Source organism: Thalassophryne amazonica, chromosome 6, assembly GCF_902500255.1.
Source record: "Thalassophryne amazonica chromosome 6, fThaAma1.1, whole genome shotgun sequence".
In the NCBI taxonomy this organism is placed as follows: domain Eukaryota; kingdom Metazoa; phylum Chordata; class Actinopteri; order Batrachoidiformes; family Batrachoididae; genus Thalassophryne; species Thalassophryne amazonica.
The window spans coordinates 37,623,782-37,640,863 of NC_047108.1; the positions used below are offsets into that span (position 1 = coordinate 37,623,782).

The 17,082-nt window shown below is 42.7% G+C and overlaps 1 protein-coding gene across 2 annotated transcripts in view; it reads right to left on the reverse strand.

Moving 5' to 3' along the window:
- mtor (mechanistic target of rapamycin kinase) overlaps positions 1 to 17,082 on the reverse strand; it is a 427,661-nt gene that overhangs the window by 90,214 nt on the left and 320,365 nt on the right. For both annotated transcript variants that reach the window (XM_034171997.1, XM_034171996.1), the window contains exon 37: positions 8,827 to 8,942. In XM_034171997.1, the coding sequence (XP_034027888.1) occupies positions 8,827 to 8,942 (116 nt within the window). The remainder of the gene's footprint in view (positions 1 to 8,826; positions 8,943 to 17,082) is intronic.

Sequence of the window (17,082 nt, forward strand, 5' to 3'; positions counted from 1 at the left end):
AATGAGGTGGGCTTCATAGATAATTGGCAAAGCTTCTGGGGAAAACCTGGTCTTGTTAGGAGAGACGGCATCCATCCCACTTTGGATGGAGCAGCTCTCATTTCTAGAAATCTGGCCAATTTTCTTAAATCCTCCAAACCGTAAATATCCAGGGTTGGGACCAGGAAGCAGAGTTGTAGTCTTACACACCTCTCTGCAGCTTCTCTCCGCCTGCCATCCCCTCATTACCCCATCCCCGTAGAGACGGTGCCTGCTCCCAGACCACCAATAATCAGCAAAAATCTATTTAAGCATAAAAATTCAAAAAGAAAAAATAATATAGCACCTTCAACTGCACCACAGACTAAAACAGTTAAATGTGGTCTATTAAACATTAGGTCTCTCTCTTCTAAGTCCCTGTTAGTAAATGATATAAAAATTGATCAAAATATTGATTTACTCTGCCTTACAGAAACCTGGTTACAGCAGGATGAATATGTTAGTTTAAATGAGTCAACACCCCCGAGTCACACTAACTGCCAGAACGCTCGTAGCACGGGCCGAGGCGGAGGATTAGCAGCAATCTTCCATTCCAGCTTATTAATTAATCAAAAACACAGACAGAGCTTTAATTCATTTGAAAGCTTGACTCTTAGTCTTGTCCATCCAAATTGGAAGTCCCAAAAACCAGTTTTATTTGTTATTATCTATCGTCCACCTGGTCGTTACTGTGAGATTCTCTGTGAATTTTCAGACCTTTTGTCTGACTTAGTGCTTAGCTCAGATAAGATAATTATAGTGGGCGATTTTAACATCCACACAGATACTGAGAATGACAGCCTCAACACTGCATTTAATCTATTATTAGACTCAACTGGCTTTGCTCAAAATGTAAATGAGTCCACCCACCACTTTAATCATATCTTAGATCTTGTTCTGACTTATGGTATGGAAATTGAAGACTTAACAGTATTCCCTGAAAACTCCCTTCTGTCTGATCATTTCTTAATAACATTTACATTTACTCTGATGGACTACCCAGCAGTGGGGAATAAGTTTCATTACACTAGAAGTCTTTCAGAAAGTGCTGTAACTATGTTTAAGGATATGATTCCTTCTTTATGTTCTCTAATGCCATATACCAACACAGTGCAGAGTAGCTACCTAAACTCTGTAAGTGAGATAGAGTATCTCGTCAATAGTTTTACATCCTCATTGAAGACAACTTTGGATGCTGTAGCTCCTCTGAAAAAGAGAGCTTTAAATCAGAAGTGCCTGACTCTGTGGTATAACTCACAAACTATTAGAGAAAAAATTACTCATAACCATCCCAAAGACGTATCGTTATCTTTGGCTGCTTTCAGTGATGCCGGTATCTGGTTAGACTCTTTCTCTCAGATTGTTCTGTCTGAGTTATTTTCATTAGTTACTTCATCCAAACCATCAACATGTGTATTAGACCCCATTCCTACCAGGCTGCTCAAGGAAGCCCTACCATTATTTAATGCTTCGATCTTAAATATGATCAATCTATCTTTATTAGTTGGCTATGTACCACAGGCTTTTAAGGTGGCAGTAATTAAACCATTACTTAAAAAGCCATCACTTGACCCAGCTATCTTAGCTAATTATAGACCAATCTCCAATCTTCCTTTTCTCTCAAAATTCTTGAAAGGGTAGTTGTAAAACAGCTAACTGATCATCTGCAGAGGAATGGTCTATTTGAAGAGTTTCAGTCAGGTTTTAGAATTCATCATAGTACAGAAACAGCATTAGTGAAGGTTACAAATGATCTTCTTATGGCCTCAGACAGTGGACTCATCTCTGTGCTTGTTCTGTTAGACCTCAGTGCTGCTTTTGATACTGTTGACCATAAAATTTTATTACAGAGATTAGAGCATGCCATAGGTATTAAAGGCACTGCGCTGCGGTGGTTTGAATCATATTTATCTAATAGATTACAATTTGTTCATGTAAATGGGGAATCTTCTTCACAGACTAAGGTTAATTATGGAGTTCCACAAGGTTCTGTGCTAGGACCAATTTTATTCACTTTATACATGCTTCCCTTAGGCAGTATTATTAGACAGCATTGCTTAAATTTTCATTGTTACGCAGATGATACCCAGCTTTATCTATCCATGAAGCCAGAGGACACACACCAATTAGCTAAACTGCAGGATTGTCTTACAGACATAAAGACATGGATGACCTCTAATTTCCTGCTTTTAAACTCAGATAAAACTGAAGTTATTGTACTTGGCCCCACAAATCTTAGAAACATGGTGTCTAACCAGATCCTTACTCTGGATGGCATTACCCTGACCTCTAGTAATACTGTGAGAAATCTTGGAGTCATTTTTGATCAGGATATGTCATTCAAAGCACATATTAAACAAATATGTAGGACTGCTTTTTTGCATTTACGCAATATCTCTAAAATTAGAAAGGTCTTGTCTCAGAGTGATGCTGAAAAACTAATTCATGCATTTATTTCCTCTAGGCTGGACTATTGTAATTTATTATTATCAGGTTGTCCTAAAAGTTCCCTGAAAAGCCTTCAGTTAATTCAAAATGCTGTAGCTAGAGTACTAACGGGGACTAGAAGGAGAGAGCATATCTCACCCATATTGGCCTCGCTTCATTGGCTTCCTGTTAATTCTAGAATAGAATTTAAAATTCTTCTTCTTACTTATAAGGTTTTGAATAATCAGGTCCCATTTGTAATTTATTATTATCAGGTTGTCCTAAAAGTTCCCTGAAAAGCCTTCAGTTAATTCAAAATGCTGTAGCTAGAGTACTAACGGGGACTAGAAGGAGAGAGCATATCTCACCCATATTGGCCTCGCTTCATTGGCTTCCTGTTAATTCTAGAATAGAATTTAAAATTCTTCTTCTTACTTATAAGGTTTTGAATAATCAGGTCCCATCTTATCTTAGGGACCTCATAGTACCATATCACCCCAATAGAGCGCTTCGCTCTCAGACTGCAGGCTTACTTGTAGTTCCTAGGGTTTGTAAGAGTAGAATGGGAGGTAGAGCCTTCAGCTTTCAGGCTCCTCTCCTGTGGAACCAGCTCCCAATTCAGATCAGGGAGACAGACACCCTCTCTACTTTTAAGATTAGGCTTAAAACTTTCCTTTTTGCTAAAGCTTATAGTTAGGGCTGGATCAGGTGACCCTGAACCATCCCTTAGTTATGCTGCTATAGATGTAGACTGCTGGGGGGTTCCCATGATGCACTGAGTGTTTCTTTCTCTTTTTGCTCTGTATGCACCACTCTGCATTTAATCATTAGTGATTGATCTCTGCTCCCCTCCACAGCATGTCTTTTTCCTGGTTCTCTCCCTCAGCCCCAACCAGTCCCAGCAGAAGACTGCCCCTCCCTGAGCCTGGTTCTGCTGGAGGTTTCTTCCTGTTAAAAAGGAGTTTTTCCTTCCCACTGTCGCCAAGTGCTTGCTCACAGGGGGTCATTTTGACCGTTGGGGTTTTTACGTAATTATTGTATGGCCTTGCCTTACAATATAAGGCGCCTTGGGGCAACTGTTTGTTGTGATTTGGCGCTATATAAATAAAACTGATTGATTGATTGATTGATTTGGCACTTTATAAGCCGATTAAATTGAAATTGAACAACATTTTATTGAGTCTTAAAGTAAATGAATATGAAATTGGTTACTGGATCCTTAAACTTTGGACATAATAAACTCTACATGGTGGATCCTTGATCTCTGGACATAAATAGAAATAAACAAAATCTGTACTTTTTGTCAAAAGCATTTCCTTTCAGACATTATTGGCATGAATGTCTTTCCATACATCTGAGTTGAGCTCTTGCAGCTGACAGTGCTGTACGTCAGGATGTAATTTATAAAGAATGCAGCACATCTCATTTTGGGAGGAAAAAAAACTTTTGGTCGATTGTAGTTTCTTGCCTGTATTACAACGTTTGTAAGAGGTGTCATTTTATTTAAAGCGGCAATTTGTTTTGAAGTTATTAATGCCGACCGGACTCTGTCTTGGCAGAGAGCGGCGCAGCATTTGTAGCTGTGCCAACGGAACGGAGGACGATTCTCGTTTCTTGACTGCAACAAGACATAAGTCCCAGTTAGTGACTTTATTCCACACAAAAGTGACTCACAATATTTTAATGGCTTTGAGTGGGGTAAAGAAGCAGACTTGCCGTTTCTGAAGAGCAGCGAATCAAAGAACCAACGAGCTAGTGGACTGAAGCATTGCTTCATTGGTTCACGCTTCAAAGTGGTGTCGCGGTGCAGAAATGGTTGATTTTTTTCCCTTTTTCCCTTCCAAGATGGCGCCACGTTAAGGCAAACTGGTATTCTGGTGCTCCCTGTTTTGTTGTGTTTTTGTGCGTAAATCGTGTGTCATCGTGCTCCTACACCTGCGAGGAGCTTCTAAACATCAGATCATCAACACCCACGGACATTACGCCAGTTCTTTTAGTACCTGCAGCTGAACTGGTTCACTTTTTGGCCAAAAGAGTGAGACGCCGGCGGAGAGGAAAACGAGCTGGAGCTCTCGTGCATCTCAGACTAAGGGGCACGCGCACACCCCTACCTGGGATATTTCTCTCCAACGTCCACTCACTCGGCAACAAGATGGATGAGCTGGCACTGCTGATGAAGAAGAATAGAGATTTCTCCTCATCTTGTGGAATGTGCTTCACGGAGACGTGGTTAAATGTACAGACACCAGACTGCGCGCTCCAACTAGAGGGATTCCAAGACCGAGCACTCTCCGGTGGAAAAACAAGAGGTGGAAGACTCTGCTTCTATATCAACAACGCCTGGTGCTCCGATGTGACTGTGATCTCCCAACACTGCTCTCCCTCTCTGGAATATATCTTCATAAACTGCAGACCGTTCTACTCTCCACGTGAGTTTAACTCCTTCATGCTTTGCTCTGTGTATATTCCACCGAGCGCGGACGTGCACGAGGCCGAGCGCGCGCTGGCGGATCAGATTATGAGCGTGGAGAGAGACTTTCCGGACTCCCTTTTTATAATTCTCGGCGATTTTATCAAAGGGAATCTCAGTCAGGAATTACCAAAATACAAACAGTTTGTTAAATGCCCGACCAGAGAAGGGAGCACGTTAGATCATTGTTACACGACAGTGAGTGGCACCTACCGCTCGGTGGCCCGTGCAGCTTTGGGACTCTCAGACCATGTGATGATCTACTTGATCCCCGTGTACAGACAGAGACTAAAACTCTCTAAACCTGTTGTGAGGACATCTAAAGTGTGAAGCAATGAAGCTGTAGAGGAGCTACGCGCGTGCTTGGGCACTACGGATTGGGATACGTTTGAGGCTTCAACAGACAGTCTAGATGACTACACGGACACTGTGACGTCATATATTCATTTCTGTGAAGACAACATCATCCCACAGCGTACCAGGGTGAGATATAACAATGACAAGCCCTGGTTCACACCTAAACTCCGGCAGCTCCGTCGGCAGAAAGAGGTGGCTTTCAGAGAAGGAGACAGAGACCGCTATAGAGGTGCAAAGTACAGATTTAGCAAGGAGGTGGCAAAGGCTAAATCCATGTACAGTTCACGTCTGCAGCAAAGGTTCTCTGCCAACGACTCGGCCTCTGTGTGGAGGGGGTTGAAAGAGATCACCAACTACAAGCCCAAAGCACCTCGTTCTATTGACGACCTGAAGCTGGCCAACGACCTGAACGTCTTCTATTCACATTTTGAAGACAAGGACTCACACCTCCCCACCCCCCACACAACTGGATATTCAAACCCTCTGGACCTCCCCCCTCTCACCGCTGCCCTCCCCCCTCCCCCCGCTGCCCTCTTGGTCCAAGAGGAGGACGTGAGAAGACGTTTCAAAAGGCTGAATCCACGTAAGGCCCCGGGCCCAGACTGTGTCTCTCCTGCCACCCTGAGACACTGCGCTGATGAGCTGGCCCCAGTCTTCACGGGGATCTTCAACACCTCCCTGGAGTCATGCCATGTTCCAGTCTGTTTCAAGTCCTCCATCATAGTTCCAGTCCCCAAGAAACCACGCGTCACTGGACTTAATGACTACAGGCCTGTGGCTCTCACGTCTGTAGTCATGAAGACCTTCGAACGCCTGGTTTTATCCCACCTGAAGTCCATCACTGACCCCCTCCTGGACCCCCTGCAGTTTGCCTACAGAGCCAACAGGTCTGTAGATGACACCATAAATCTGGCCCTGCACTCCATCCTGCAGCACCTGGATTCCCCAGGAACCTACGCTAGGATCCTGTTTGTGGACTTCAGTTCTGCATTCAACACCATCCTTCTGGCTTTGCTCCAGGACAAGCTTTCTCTGCTCCACGTGCCCGACTCCACCTGCAGGTGGATCACAGACTTTGTGATGGACCGGAGTCAGTGTGTGAGGCTGGGAAAGAATGTCTTGAACACTCGGGCTCTCAGCACAGGATCTCCACAGGGCTGTGTCATTTCCCCTCTGCTCTTCTCCCTGTACACTAACTGCTGCACCTCCAGCCACGACGCCGTAAAGCTCATCAAGTTTGCGGACGACACCACCCTCATCGGGCTCATTTCGGATGAGGATGAGTCTGCCTACAGGAGGGAGGTGGACCGGCTGGTGAGCTGGTGCAGCAGCAATAACTTGGAGCTCAATGCCCAGAAAACAGTGGAGATGATCGTGGACTTCAGGCAAACCACAGCCCCCCCGCCCTCCCTCGCCCTCACCAACAGCCCCATTACCACTGTGGACTGTCACCGCTTCCTTGGCACCACCATCACCCAGGACCTCAAGTGGGAGTCAACCATCAGCTCCCTCATCAAGAAGGCCCAGCAGAGGATATACTTCCTGCGGCAGCTGAAGAAGGCCAAGCTGCCTGTCCAGCTGATGGTGTAGTTCTACACGGCCATCATCGAGTCCATCCTCTGCTCCTCCATCACGGTGTGGTACGCCGGGGCCACAGCCACGGACAGACACAGACTGCAGCGCATTGTGGCCTCTGCTGAAAAGGTGATCGGCTGTAGCCTTCCATCTCTCCACGACCTGCACGTCTCCAGGACTCTGGGCCGAGCAGGTCAGATCACAGCTGACCCTTCTCACCCTGCACACAGTCTATTCAAACCACTCCCCTCGGGCAGGAGGCTACGGTCCATCCGGACCAGAACCTCCCGCCATAAGAACAGTTTCTTCCCCTCTGCCGTTAGACTCATGAACACCTCATAACTCAGTCACCTTAACCTTAACTCTGTCACTTTATCATTTTATCACAGGTCACTTTAGACAATGTACTTTGGTTTTTAATTGCACTCCTCCCACTGTACTGTTTTTCTGTTGCACACAGCCTTTCATATTTCATATTTTATCTTATATTTTATCTTATTTTAGCACATATTTCATATTTTATCTTAGCATTTTATATTGCTCTCTCCTTAATGTTGCACCATTATATCAAAGCAAATTCCTAGTCTGTGAATCCTGTTTATTGGCAATGGCAATAAACTTCTTCTGATTCTGATTCTGATTACAGAGCCACTACAGGGTCTGCAATTAATGTAGAGGAATGATAATTTTCCCGACAAACACCCTCAAAAACAACGGCTGCTCTGAAGGGCCGATAAGGGAATCGTTAAGCAAAAAGGCTATTGATATCGGTGGATCGAATAATTTCTTAACGATACTCGAAAAGAACCGGTTCTTGATACCCAATGCTAGTCGTTGGTATTGAACAGTCTCCTTTTACCTGGTTGGACTTGGTTCCCTGCTGTATAGATGATTACAAAATGGCCTTAAACCAGGTTACATTGGGGAGCATGTGCTGGTACTGCATGTCACTGCATCCAAAATACCATGGAACTACCTTGGCTCTTGGACGGCAACCACCAAAGCCATCCCCACCTCCTGAATGTAGCAATGTATCTGCTAAGGCCTGGTGAAGCGTGGACATCCCCTTGACCTTTTCCACTTGCTGAGGTCCTCAACAATTGGGCACCTATGTACTACATCATGCCCAGACAGACACGCCACATGGCCAAAATATAACATCTGACGTTCCTTCACAATGCAAGTCTCCCTAAGTCAGTGGTTCCCAATCCTGGTCCTCATGGTCCCCTAGCCTGCATATTTTTCATCTCTCCCTCTTCGGCCAAAATCTGAAGACCTCATCAGGCTTCAGCTAATCAAAACCTACCAAACACCTGTCTGAGCCCATCAGCTGCAGATAAAAGAGGTACAGATGGAAGATGTGCAGGTTAGGGACACACAGATCCAGGCTTAGGAAGGACTGCTCTCAGCAACCACTGGGTTGACACAAAGTAACTCCATTCGTGCCCAAGGGTCCTCCAAAAAGGCTTAGTATAAAAAAAATAAATAAATAAAATAATAATAAAAAAAAAAAAAATCAGTTATTGCCTTGGGTTATTGGTCCAAGTGATCAGGTCCAAGTCTCACAACCATACATTAAGACAGGAAGCATTAGGACTGTAAAGACTTGGACCTTTGTGCTCCTGCAAAGGTTGTTGGTATTTTTTTTCTTTTGTATTTATTTTAATTTTCACAAAACTTTCAAATTATTTTGTCTTTGCAATTCAAGTATGTGTACATTACAAAAGGAGCCAATGGAAAGACTGAGTTCAAGGGGTGATAGTCTGTGTGCTATGAGGAGTGCCAATAATCTGCAGGTTTTTATTCCAATACTCATAACTAAATCAAGCAATTTCACTGTAGAAGAAATCTTCAGTGAAATTTTAATCACACATAGAAACAATTTGTTTGAATGAAAACAGCCATAATATTGGCCATTCATGACACACATTTTTCATTCCCTTTCCAGCATGCCATTACGGTTCCACAACAGGACAGACCTGGCCATCAGTTTGTGGAGCTCCTGCTTGTGTTGTTGGTCCTCAGCTGCAATGGCATGCTGGGCTTGCTGTTGCATCCCTTGCACAAAGTGCTGCATGTGCTGGAAGGCATCAATCTGAAAAGACAAAATGAATGAATAAGTAAATTTACAAAAGAAAAGAAATGATGGCAGTGATTGAAATGATTGTCGGTGAACCTTTTAACAGAAATCACTCTGAAGCATGTGGCTCAGGTAACCAATTGACAAATGGTGTGCCTCATTTGCATGACTCAGGCTGTGTCAAAGAGACACAATGTACAGTAACTTTTATCCAAATTTCTTGAGATCAAGGAAGGCTCTCATACCTCTAACTCTCAGCTAAAAGTCTTTCTTAGGCACAGTACCTGGATTCAGTATTGACTTGGTACACTGTCAGCGACTTTTAGCACCGCAGAGGCTTTGAGGTTTTGAGTAAATTCAATGCAGCACTTGTGTCTTTAAACACCCTGTCAGCTGCTGCAAAGATGCCTCACTTACAGCTGAGCTCAAACGTTTACATACCTTTTTGTTTTTTGGCCATTTTTCAGAGAATATGAATGATAACACAAAAACTTTTTTTTCACTAATGGTTAGTGGTTGGGTGAAGCCATTTATTGTCAAACAACCAGGTTTACTCTTTTTAAATCATAATAACACAAACTACCCAAATGACCCTGATCAAAAGTTTACATACCTCTGTTCTTAATAACGTGTTGCCCCCTTTAACATCAATGACAGCTTGGAGTCTTTTGGGGTAGTTGTGGATGAGGCTCTCTGATGGTAAAGCTGCCACTGAATATGTCTTGGACTTTATTTACATTAATTACAAAGAAATACAAACAATATGGCACTCTATGGCAAATGTGCATGGAGCAGACAGTTCTCAGAAACTGAGTGACTGTGCAAGAAGTAGAAGAGTGAGACCACCAAGACACACAGACAACCCAGAAGAAGTTATAGACTTACGTGGCTGTGATTGGAGAAATTATGCACAGTGCAAGCTTTGCATTTTGCATCACCAGTTATCCATCTTCATGATGAAGTGGTATAGAGGAGGAGTTTCTTAAAAAGAAGACCTGAAAGTTTAGCTACAAATTGCCAGAAGGTACATCTGAGATGCAAGCCTGGATTTGATCTGTTTTGGTGTAAGAAAATCCTTCTCTGCTCTACTCCACTATGAAGCTAAGAGTGGTGATACAAAATGCAAAGCTTGCACTGTGCACAATTTCTCCAATCACAGCCACATAAGCCCATAACTTATCCTGGGTTGTCTGGGTGTCTTGGTGGCTTTCCTCACTCTTCTCCTTCTTGCACAGTCACTCAGTTTTTGAGAACTGTCTACTCCATGAAGATTTACCAAAAAGTGCCATACTGTTTGTATTTAATGTAAATAAAGTCCAAGACACATTCAGTGGCAGCTTTACCATCAGAGAGCCTCGTCCACAACCACTACAAAAGACTCCAAGCTGTCAGTGATGTTAAAGGGGGCAACACACGGTATTAAGGAAAGGAGTATGTAAACTTTTGATCAGGGTCATTTGGGTAGTTTGTGTTGTCTTTATAATTTAAAAAGAGTAAACCTGGTTGTTTGACAATAAATGGCTTCACCCAACCACTAACCGTGAGTGAAAAAAAAGTTTTTGTGTTATCATTTATATTCTTTGAAACATGGCCAAAAAAAAATAAATAAATAAATTCCGCCAGGGTATGTAAATTTTTGAGCACAACTGTACCTTTCACGGTGGCAGTGTAGATCAAATGCAAGGCACTTTCACTCATGGTTTCATTTATTGACAGACTAATTCCGGACAGTTTATCAACACACTAACAGCAACTCTTGTCATTTTTACAAAGTGAAAATATCACACTTTTAAGTAATAAAGAAGAAAGAATAAAGAAAGTCTGAGCATTAAACCGACACAAGTGCCAAAAGGCATTATGGGAAATCAGACTCGTCTTATCACCGCCCCCCCATCCATCAAAACGCATAGAACACTGCAATCTACTGGATGGGAGTGTGACCAGTGGCCAAAATGCTGAGTCACACTTCACAAACAGAATTTTCAGTTGTGCAAATGCTTTTTTGTTTCTTCGTTTGTGTTTTACAAATGGAAAAAATGATGTGTTTACAAAATACACATCTATTTGTAAAAACCAACACACAAGTTACAAATCAGAAATTTGTGTTGATGGATCACAAAACACATGTGCAAATCAAGGACCATTTGTAGATCACCCTCTATGCATTTGCTGGTATTAATGAGAAACTTAACTCCATAAATAAGTGTCTTTTCACTTAAAAAAAGGTAAAGGTTTGCATGTGTCTTTTAACATGGTGTCTTTTAACCCTCTGGGGTCTGAGGGCATTTTTTGGATAATTCACTCGCCTGGCATAAACGTTTTATTATTGCTGTTAAAAGATCACCTTGCATCCCACAATCAAGTGGTATGTCTCTTTTTTTCAGGACAACCTGTATTTTCAGAATATGCTTTCGTGGTGTTTTATAAGTGTAATAAAGGTTTACAATCAGAAATAAGAAAGGAAAAAATAAAGCAGAAATAATTTTCACACACATTTATTCAAAACACAGCAAACTATAATAAACAACTATTTTGACACTTTATAAAGGTTGTTTGGGATCTTGTTTAAAAGAATGTACAAAAATAAAGGTTCTAAAATAAACAGAAATGCACATTTTGAACAATATATACAAACTGGTCTATGCGTTTTGATTGTCTTTATGCCACATCTCAAAGCAATTTCTGTTTGCTATTACACAAAGGCTTACAACACAAACGTTTTATTTCCATGGAGTTAACTCCCTGTTAGAATGTGTTCCTGCAATGTAAACAACCTCTCCTCAGACTCTGAAGCCCCTTTCACATTGGAGTATTCGTAGAGCTGCTCATTGCAGAGTATCGTGTATGCTGAGTTGAGCAGTTCTACGCCCACTTTTAGCAGCTCTACATCGAGTTTTTGCTCTCTACGCAGGAGTATGTTGAGGGCTACACACGTAGGATGGAAGAAATTAAACATGTTTAATTTTCTTGTGTGTGGTACACGCGCCTGTGTGCACACATTAAAAAGCGCACACACGCAGCTGCAAGTATGAAACGAACACTGAAAAAGGCTGAGTACGCGTGCATTTCGCGCGTATTTAAATGAAACACAATGCTGCAATACGCAGCTCTACGAATATGCCAATGTGAAAGGGGTTTGAGGCTCTCTTCACACACCCCTCCCCCCCATTCAATTCATATGCGTAAACGGCACCTTACGAGTGAGAGCGAGAGAGGCTTATTCAACAATGCTGTGCAGAGAAACTTCGCCAATAGTGAATCATTTCTTTGAGTGACACTCTTTGGTCGACCACGTGAGGGTTATGAGGCCCTCTTAAGCCCCTTTCACACTGGCGTATTCGTAGAGGTGCTTATTGCAGCATATCATCTGCGCTGAGTTGAGCAGCTCTACGCCCACTTTTAGCAGCTCTACGTCAAGTTTTTTCTCCCTATGCTGCAGTATGTTGAGGGCTACGCGCGTAGAGCACTGGACACAGTTTTAGGCAGGTCTGCGCAGCACAGCGTTACTGCATGCAAGTCTGTGCAACACTGCACTCCTGTATACAACCAAAAACTGAGTGTGTGAATCCAGAGTGAATCAGCTGAAAACATGATCACACAGCCCACAGTACCTGTGTGTGATCAGAACAGGGAATCGAACCTCAACTCAGAAATCCAGAAACACAACAGGTTGGTCGCGCGCTCTCTCTCTCGCGCGCTCTCCCTCACTCTCACTTTGTCCCTCTCTCTCTTTCTCTCTCTCTCTCTCTCTCTCTCTCTCTGTGTGTCTGATCAAACCTGTAACTTTAAAATAAAAGCGCACTCGCTGCATGTCGGTGCGCTCATCAAACGCCCTGATCGATCAGGTCTGATCAAATCAGCGGACCTGATCGGAGCAACCGGAGGTTTAAAAGTTTAACGAGTCACAGCATTTCATTCAGGGCAGTCTTTACCACAGCCAGACTAAGCAGCATCTGGACACAAAGAAAGTGATCCACCAAGACAAAAAAAATAAAATAAATAATAATAATAATAATAATAATAATAATAATGTTAAATGACTGTTTTTGAGCGGCACCACACCTGCAGTAGAGAACAGAGCGCACTTCCACAGAGGCAGAAAATAGCACTGAACTGGTTTAAATAGCAGCATGGTACACGTGACTGTGTGCACACATTAAAAAGCAAACACACGCAGCTGCAAGTATGAAACGAACACGAGTCCGCGTGCATTTCGGCCGTATTTAAATGAAACAATGCCACAATCCGCAGCTCTACAAATACGGCAAAAAGGGGCTTTAACACTGATCACCTCCATTCATATGTGCAACGCTGCGCTTTTACGCATGGGGGAAGCAGCCAGAGGGCTCTTCAAACAGCATTCACATGCCACAGAGTAACAGATCACTGCTCCTAACAATCTTTGCCCTACCATGCGAGACTGCTCTGCTCTACGATTGGATATTTGAAAACCATGTGACAGTGAACCAATTCTGATTGGACACTCACATTGCGCACGTCATCATCAACGGATCTGATCAGGTCATCACAGACCTGAATAATGAAACGCTGTGATGATTTAAATGTTTTAAGCACCAGTCGACCATGATCAGGTGTGATATGAATGAAGTGCTGTGTGATCTGTCAGTGTGGTGATCAAAAACAGCGACAGCGCTTTACATGTTTAAACAGTGCATTAATCAGGTGTGATCACCCTGATCAATCGATCAGGTCATCTGATGATTACACCACAGCGACGGCACTTTAAAGAGTTTAAATTGCTTTAAAAGTTTAAATCATCACAGCGTTTCTGTGTTCAGAGCATGACACGGGCATCCTCTGAGAAACGCACCTGCAGCAGAAAAACCACTTGCTGGACTTGCTTTAAAACGCTACGTTTCCAGCCACAAATTAAAGTATTTTTAGAGGTCATTTTCAAAAATCAGGAGCTTTATGTGGATTCATGAATGTCTGTGATGGTGAATTGGACTGAAATGAACAGGTCAGATTTACTCTGTGTGTGAAAGAAACAGCCGTTCTGCATAAGGACCACAGGTTTCAGCCAATCAGTGGCCAGCATTATTGGATAGATTTAGACTTATGAGTAAATTACAAGAAATGTGTGCCAACAATCACATAATTTACCTACAACTTATGTCCAGCATGTGCGGGACATATGAGTCACACGCTGGCATGCGTTGAAAATTTTCAGCATGCCCAAAAGTTTTTTACGAGCTCAGCTTATTAGGGTGTACATCAGCGTGTTTCATCGTGCTTCAACTTGCTCTTAACTTATTAAAAAAACTTACCCTTAACTTATTGGACTAATGCCAGCGTTTCTTAATACGGTTGGCCTACACTGGCTAAATCATCAAGGTGTGACAGTGCCTTTTGATTGGAAGAATAAACACAGTTAAAATTAACATCTTGCTCAAGTTTTTGTTTTAATTTCAATGCCTCCCTCTACTTCTACCTAAACTTTTAAAAAACAAACAAACAAACAAACAAAAAAAACATTGATGAGAATATTTCTTGCTTTTAATGGTGTGGCAAGGCACCCAGAATCCATAAATCTATACTCCAAAGATGCAAATTCACTGGTGGACTGTCTCTCCCAAACTTCCAGTTATACTACTGGGAAATGCACATCCACAAAATATAATTTGATTGAAATCGACACATCTTCCATGGTGTAAGTTCAAGATACAGTCATGTGTCTCATCTTCCTTGTCAGCTCTACTTACCTCATCTATTCCCCATCTATTCAACCCCTCTGGCATTATGAATAATCAAAGTGGTCAGCTCCACTCTCAAAATCTGGTTCCAATTCAGAGGACTCTTATATTTACTGCTGCATCCACCTAAACTCCTAATAATTTATTTCCACCCACTTTCACACACTCCATCTTTTCATTATGGCATGACAAAGGTGTGGACATTTTGGTTGTTGGATTGTTTTGTTGCTTTACACAATTCCCACCTTCTCATCTATTCTGTTATTTTCAAATGTGACACTGTGCTAAATCTTTGCAAATTTATTACTTTTTTTTTAAAAAAAGGAAATCACATGTACATAAGAATTCACACTTTGATCAATACTTTGTTGATGGATCTTTGGCAGCAATTACAGCCTCAAGTCTTCTTGAATATGATGCCACAAGCTTGACACACCTATCTTTGGGCAGTGTTTGCCATTCCTCTTTGCAGAACCTCTCAAGCACCATCAACTTGCATGGTGAGCGGCAGTGCACAGCCATTTTCAGATCTCTCCAGAGATGTTCAAATGGATTCAGGTCTGGGCTCTGACTGGGCCACTCACAGACATTCACAGAGTTGTCCTGAAGCCACTCGTTTGATATCTTGGATGTGTGCTTAGGGTCACTGTCCTGCTGAAAGATGAACCTTCGCCCCAGTCTGATGTCAAGAGCGCTCTAGAGCAGGTTTTCATCCAGGATGTGTCTGTACATTGGTGCATTCATCTTTCCCTCAGTCCTGAATAGTCTCCCAGTTCCTGCCAGAGAAAAACACTCCCACAGCATAATGCTGCCACCACCATGCTTCACTGTAGGGATGGTACCTGGTTTCTAAACATGACGCCTGGCATTCATGCCAAAGAGTTCAATATTTGTCTCATCAGACCACAGAATTTTGTTTCTCATGGTCTCAGAGTCCTTCAGGTGCCTTTTGGCAAACTCCAGGTGGGCTGCCATGCCTGAATGGTGAACTGCTGTAGAGATGCTTGTCCTTCTAAAAGGTTCTCATCTCTCCACAGAGGAATGCTGGGCCTCTGGCAGAGTGACCATCGGGTTCTTGATCCCCTCCCTGACTAAGGCCATTCTCCCCTGATCATTCACTTTAGACAGGCGGCCAGCTCTAGGAGGAGTCCTGGTGGATCCAAACGTCTTCCATTTAAGGATGATGGAGATTACTGTGCTCTTTGAGACCTTCAAAGCAGCAGAAATGTTTCTGTACCCTTCCCCAGATTTGTGCCTCGAGACAATCCTGTCTTGAGGTATACAGACAATTCCTTTGACTTCATGCTCTGACATGAACTGTCAACTGTGGGACCTTATATGTAGACAGGTGAGTGCTTTTCCAAATGATGTCCAATCCAACTACCTCCACCTTGAATGTATCTGTCATTCCTGCCGAGCAGCTCACCACTGTCACACTGTGCTTGTACATATCCTGCACCCTCCTCACATACTTCTTCGCCTCTCCAGAGTTCTGCATACAACACAACTTTTCTCTTGGCACACTGTCATAAACTTTCTCTAAATCTACAAACACACAATGTACATCTTTCTGGGCTTCTCCATACTTCTTCATCAGCACTCGGAGAGCAAACATTGCATCCGTAGTACTCCTTCTTGGCATAAAACCATATTGCTGCTCACAGATCTTAATCTGTTTTCTCAGTCTGGCTTGCACTACTCTTACCCATAATGTCACGTCGTGACTGATCAACTTTATGCCTTTGTCGTTACTACACATCACCCTTGTAGTTAAAATTCAGTACCAGGACACTTCTCCGCTCTTCAGGCAAACTCTCATCTTCCAAGGTTTTATTAAACAAACTGATTAAAAACTCTCCTAAACAATTACATGACTCCACTGGTATGTCATCTGGACAACTGCCTTTCCACTCGTCATCATCTTCATAGCTGCCCCCACTTCATCCTTATTAAATTGTCAGACTTTTTGATTCACTCTCTCTATGTATATCATCCTATGTTCTGACTCTCTTATTGATCATCAGCTCCTCCTTGTATAGTTAGGTCTACAAACAGTTACACAATGACACAATTTTGTAATTTTGCCTCTGCACACCACACCCATTGCTGAGACAGTCAAGATGTGCTTGTAGTGTGGGCTGTCAGCTTTAAATTAAGGGATGTAAACAAAATGTAGCATTAACATTTTTGAATTACAGCCATCCTAAATATATTAAGTGGCAAATGTGCATGGATGCATGCATACATGTGTGTCTGTACGCGCAGAGGGCTGACCCATATTTTGCAGCTCTACACATCACCCTTTTTCTTAAAAATCAGAACCAGTACACGTCTCCACTCCTCAGGCATCCTCTCACTTTCCAAGATTTTATGAAACAATCTGGTTAGAAACTCCACTGCCATCTCCCCTAAACATTTCCATGCCTCCAATAGAATGTCAT